The 6,299-nt window shown below is 44.9% G+C and overlaps 1 protein-coding gene across 1 annotated transcript; it reads right to left on the bottom strand.

The window, feature by feature from the left end:
- Window positions 1–1,779: 1,779 nt before the first annotated feature.
- On the bottom strand, window positions 1,780–2,859 carry LOC113887982 (melanoma-associated antigen B5-like). The gene has a single exon (XM_027535359.1). The coding sequence runs from the start codon at window positions 2,857–2,859 to the stop codon at window positions 1,780–1,782; it is 1,080 nt and encodes a 359-aa protein (XP_027391160.1).
- Window positions 2,860–6,299: the final 3,440 nt, after the last annotated feature.

The following is a 6,299-nucleotide window of genomic DNA, read 5'->3' as shown; positions in this document are numbered from 1 at the left end:
GATACCATTTACCTCCCTTGGAATGTTTAACTCAGGAAATTTCAAACATGTACTATTCTTAGAAAAAGAATACTGAATCAACCAAAAAGTCTCTCTAGCTGGCAAAACTAACTTTACCCATTTGAGCATTTATCATTTAATTTAGGTATGGAGTTGTTGTCCCTAGCTGGGTACAGCTCAAGCTCCTAGATGTCATCTATCTAGGAGATTAACCCTACCATCCCTTCCAGGTGCCCTTGCATCCAAACCAGCTCTGTTTACATTCATTACACTCTCGTAAAAAAGCTATCCCTCAAGAGTTTGCCAAACTCTACTTAAGATAACCTAGTTAAAATGCCTTTATAATGGATCAGACCCTGGCTCTCCCAGTTTGGGGCAAACAGTGCCAGCACAGTGGTTTCTTGGCATCTCACCTAAGGGGAACGTCTCCATTATTTTCAGAAATTCCCGGGAAATGATGTGCCTACAACACCTAGTTTGCACACTGTGTTCATCTGCACTAGAATGAGAGAAAAGGACACCTTCCTTTCCTGCCCCTGGCGGAAATTTTTCTCTAGTTTATCCACAATCCCAAAATAATTTGTAGCAGCAGTTTGCCATTATAGACTAGATGTTTGTGTCCCTGGCAAAATTCATGTGTTGAAGCCCTAACCACTTTCTCCTTCCCACCGTGTCCATGTAATTGTATTTGAAGGTGAAAGTTTAGGGAGATAATTAGGTTTAGATGAGGTCATGAGGATGGGGCACCTATGATGCAATCAGGTATCTTAGAAGAAGAGCAAGAGAGACCAGAATTCTCTCTCTCCGAATGTGAGGACAGAGAGAAGGTAGCCAGAAAGAGAGCTCTCACCAGGAACAGAATCCACTGGCACATTGATTGTGGACTTCCCAACTTCTGTAACTGTGAAAAATAAATGTCTGTTGTTTAAGCCACCCTATCTATGGTCTTGTTACAGCAGTCTTGGCAGATTGATACAGGGTTTTTTCTGTCAACTGTTGGAAGGTTTGGCCTCTACTCACCACTTCAGGACCTCAACTACCCCACCACACAATGGCAATGAAAATTACATTCCACTGAGGACTCATAGTTTCCTAAAGTCCCTAACTGCCTTACTCAGAAAATTTACACTTAACTGCCATCACCCAGTGGCAAAGAATTCTCCTGAAATGCAGGAGGCACAGGAGATGTGGGTTCAATCCCTGGGTCGGGAAGATCGCCAGGAGGAGGGCATTGCAACCCACTCCGGTATTCTTTCTGGGAAAATTCCATGTACCAGAGGGGCATGGTGGGCTATCATCCATGGGGTCACACATGACTTAAGTGATTGAGCAGCCAGGCAGGCAGGGCCATCATTAGGAATACCCTCCACTTCAACCATTCTTTTTACTTTACTTTTAAGTCATAGAGAATATTTCAGTACCTTACTCAAATGAGTGTAACTCATAAGCTCTAAAATTCTGTTAAGTAGAGGCTGGGTTTTCTTTATATTAGCATCCCCAGTACTAGCATTGAGCCTTCCCAAGAGGAGATTTTCAATGTTTGATGGATAAAAGAGCCAATAAACACAAGGTTTACTTTACTAGCATTTTACTTCTCTTACTTTCTTGAAGCAGCTAAGGAACTCAGAGCACAAATCAATTACTTTAACAAAGCTAAAGACTAAAAGGAACAAGAAAAACTAACACTGACCATGTTTTACTTTTTTTCTATTCCATTATCCTAACTATTTTACTACGGGATTCTTTCACATTTCCAAGAATATAATCACTATTGTGATGTTATATTTTCCTGGCTGGGGGTAAAAACTTCACATACTTCCTTATGGGTGGGATGATAATATTGAGCATGTCCCTGGGAGGTATACTGACTTTGACATTAGTGTCAGGCCTGGCTGCATGCATGCCTTGGGCTTTCTCTTCTTCATCTTGCAAAGCTTCTTCATAATAAGTGGGGAAGTCACTGGGAACAGCATCATTGACCTTTGCCAAAAATTCCAGGACTTTCATCTTGCTGGTTTCAAGATGTGCTTTGGGGCCCCAGAGAAACTCATAACGTGGAGGATCACTGTTGGCAACCTGGCGGTACTCCAGGTACTTCAGCCTCACTAAATCTTTGGTGATGAGCTTTCTGGGCTCTCCAAAGATAAAGTGCTTTCTTCCAGCATATACTCGCATTGTATCCAGGTATTTCCAGATGTCTTCCTCAGCGGCACAGTTGCCCTTCAGGAAGATCATACCCAGGAGATTCATCAGGAGACCAGTCTTGGGTAAACCTCTTCCACCACGCACCCTCCCATTGTTGGGGAGCTTCAATTTGCTGATCAGATTATAGCAGGGAACGACTGAATCAACTTCCTTCAGATCTACCGCAAAGACTAGCTCAATGCGTTCAGAGGCTCTCTTGAGAATCTCAGCAAATCGGTCATGGTGGCTTTGGTGGATAATGTTCAGTATGTCTTCCTTCATCATGAGCTGCTTCATGTTATACTTGTACAGAAGGAACTGCTCCAACAAGCTAGGTTTCCTGGTTAAACAGTCAGTTCCTGGGGTCTCAGTGAAGGGTGGGACCTCATAGGCAAGTGCCCTATACTTGGATTGGCCATTGAATGCTTCACAAGATCTAGTGTAAGAAAAGAGAGCAGTAGTGGCGATGGTCGGTACTCTCTGACGCTCCCGAGAAGTGCTACATGACTCAGCACCAGGCAGACTCTGGGTAATATCTTCACACTGAAGAGAGGAGGTAGTGGACTCCTCTTCTGCTGTTGCTATGGCCTGAGCACCACCACAACTCTGGGTCTTGCCTTGGGCTTGGGGACATTTATCACCACCACGGGCCTTACTCTTCTTACTTCGAGGCATGGTCAGGGACAGCAGGAAGGAGTATAGACAGGAGCTCAGAAGATGTGGGCACCTGGAAGAAGGAGAATAAGATGCTGTAAGCACCTCAGCAGGGAGATTCCACCTTGGCTTTAACCAAAGCCACCTCTGCAGGGTCCTTGGGGGCACTGGTCGAGGACCTCTCAAGGCTTCTGTTTTGATCAGCCTGTCCCCTGAGAAAACTGTAGAGGATATTAGAGCCTTAGAATCCAGCCTGCCAACCCTGCTAGGGGTATACTAGGGTGACAGCAGGGGCTGGCAGTAGGGAGCCTCGCTTCTGGGTTTGAGGGTATTCTCAGTTTATAGTCAGGGTCATCATACTCATATAGTCAATTGTTGGCAGGTCTAGAGCCTCCTCTTTTCTGATGCTTTGAAACTGACACCTCAAACCAAAGTCAGCACTTCCCAGAGACCCCAGAGGAGGAAGTAAAGGGGTTCCTTAGCCCTTCTCTCTGTCAGAGGATACGAACTAAGAGCTATGTGGAACCCACTCTTTCAGGGGCTGCATGGGTCCTCAGTTCTCCTTAAGGATGCTCACCTGGTCTCCAGGCAGTACCTGGTATACTTCCCCTCTGCTGACTGGTGGCTGCAACGTCAGACTAACCTCATACTCTTCTCTCTCAGATTTGATGTGGATTGTCAGCCTCAGCCTGACAGTCCTGCCCTGAGCCTGCAAGTTCTGAATGAAAAATGTGGGGCCTAGATTTTTTGTGATCTATTGTCACTCTGCTTATTTAACTTATCTGAAATGCCAGGCTGGATGAAACACAAGCTGGAATCAAGATTGCTGGGAGAAATATCAATAACCTCAGATACGTACATGACACCATGCTTATGGCAGAAAGCAAATAAGAACTAAAAAGCCTCTTGGTAAAAGAGGAGAGTGAAAAAGTTGGCTTAAAACTCAACATTTAAAAAACTAAGATGATGGCATCCAGTCCCATCACTTCATGGCAAATAGATGGGGAAACAATGAGAGACTTTATGTTCTTGGGCTCCAAAATCATGGCAGATGGTGACTGCAGCCATGAAATTAAATGACTCTTGCTCCTTGGAAGACAAGCTATGACCAAACTAGATAGCATATTAAAAAGCAGAGACATTACTTTGCTGACAAAGGTCCATCTAGTCAAAGCTATGGTTTTTCCAGTAGTCATGTATGGAAAAGGTCAGTTTTCATTCCAATCACAAGGAAAGTCAATGCCAAAGAATGTTCATACTACCTCACAACCGCACTCATCTCACACGCTAGTAAAGTAATGCTCAAAATTCTGCAAGCCAGGCTTCAGCAGTATGTTAACGGTGAACTTCCAGATGTTCAAGCTGGTTTTAGAAAAGGCAGAGGAACCAGAGATCAAATTGCCAACATCTACTGGATCATCAAAAAAGCAAGAGAGTTCCAGAAAAAACATCTATTTTTGCTTTATTGACTATGCAAAAGCCTTTGACTGTGTGGATCACCACAAACTACGGAAAATTCTGAAAGAGATGAGAATATTAGACCACCTGACCTGCCTCTTGAGGAACCAATATGCAGGTCAGGAAGCAACAGTTAGAACTGGACATGCAACAACAGATTGGTTCCAAATAGGAAGAGGAGTACGTCAAGGTTGTATACTGTCACCCTGCTTATTTAACTTATATGCAGAGTACATCATGAGAAACGCTGAGCTGGAAGAAGCACAAGCTGGAATCAAGATTGCCGGGGGAACTATCAATAACCTCAGATATGCAAATGACACCACCCTTAGGGCAGAAAGTGAAGAGATACTAAAAAGCCTCTTGATGAAAGTGAAAGAGTAGAGTGAAAAAGTTGGCTTAAAGCTCAACATTCAGAAAACTAAGATCATGGCATCTGGTCCCATCACTTCATGGCAAATAGATGGGGAAACAGGGGAAACAGTGGCAGACTTTATTTTGGGGGGCTCCAAAATCACTGCAGATGGTGATTGCAGCCATGCAATTAAAACATGCTTACTCCTTGGAAGGAAAGTTATGACCAACCTAGATAGCATATTCAAAAGCAGAGACATTACTTTGCCAACAAACGTCTGTCTAGTCAATGTTATGGTTTTTCCTGTGGTCATGTATAGATGTGAGAGTTGGACTGTGAAGAAAGCTGAGCACCGAAGAATTGATGCTTTTGAACTGTGGTGTTGGAGAAGACTCTTGCGAGTACCTTGGACAGCAAGGAGATCCAACCAGTCCATTCTGATGGAGATCAGCCCTGGGATTTCTTTGGAAGGAATGATGCTAAAGCTGAAACTCCAGTACTTTGGCCACCTCATGCAAAGAGTTGACACATTGGCAAAGACCCTGATGCTGGGAGAGATTGGGGGCAGGAGGAGAAGGGGACGACAGAGGATGAGATGGCTTGATGGCATCACCGACTCGATGGACATGAGTCTGAGTGAAATCCGGCAGTTGGTGATGGACAGGGAGGCCTGGCGTGCTGTGATTCATGGGGTCGCAACAAGTTGGACATGACTGAGCGACTGAACTGAACTGTATGGATGTGACAGTTGGAGTATAAGAAAGCTGAGCACCAAAGAACTGATGCTTTTGAACTGCGGTGTTGGAGAAGACTCTTGAGAGTCCCTTAGACTGCAAGGAGATTAAACGAGTCAAACCTAAAGGAAATCGGTCCTGAATATTCATTGGAGGGACTGATACTGAAGCTGAATACTTTGGGCACCTTATGGGAAGAACTGATTCATTGGAAAAGACCCTGATGCTGGGAAATATTGAAGACGGGAGGAAAAGGGGACGACAGAGGGTGAAATGGTTGGATGGCACCAACTCCATGGACATGAGTTTTAATTAAGAGCTGGGAGTTGGTGATGGACAGGGAAGCCTGGCATGCTGCAGTCCATGGGGTCACAAAGAGTCAGGCATGACTGAGTGACCAAACTGAATTGAACTGATTCAATTTTTGGTAGTCCTTTCAATCTTTCCTTTGACCCTTTGCATGATCTGGGATTTCTGTCTTCCTGCCAGCCTCTCCTGAGGCAGCAACCCAGTAACATTTGAGGGTTCCCCCACTTTCCCATGGTCTCTAAGGCTGAGAATAGCAGATGGATTCTTTTGTATCCCATACAACTCCTGGAAAGATCTGGAAATCCTCCTACTGTGGGGGAATAAACTACCCCTTATAAATAAAATCTTTCACTCGCCCCACGTGCTGCCTTCCTGCCTCGCCCCCCGCCCCCCATCCCTTCACCATTCCATCCTCGAGATAACATAAGAGAAAATGAGTGTCGGTCATCACATCACCAGTTGCACAGACACGCCAGGCTGCCAGCAGGGCAGGAATTCACTCTGTCCTCACATAGGGTTCTCATCCCAAACCCTGGCCACCCTAGAATGCTTTCATCTGCTACCTTGAGGCCCCTCCCCTAAAAAACCAACACCCTCACAATCTC

This window comes from Bos indicus x Bos taurus, chromosome X, assembly GCF_003369695.1.
Source record: "Bos indicus x Bos taurus breed Angus x Brahman F1 hybrid chromosome X, Bos_hybrid_MaternalHap_v2.0, whole genome shotgun sequence".
Lineage (NCBI taxonomy): Eukaryota > Metazoa > Chordata > Mammalia > Artiodactyla > Bovidae > Bos > Bos indicus x Bos taurus.
This window is presented reverse-complemented; position numbering and strand designations above follow the sequence as displayed.

Excerpts from the sequence above, each read along its gene's own strand:
- LOC113887982 (XM_027535359.1), bottom strand. The coding sequence starts at position 2,859 with ATGCCTCGAAGTAAGAAGAGTAAGGCCCGTGGTGGTGATAAATGTCCC.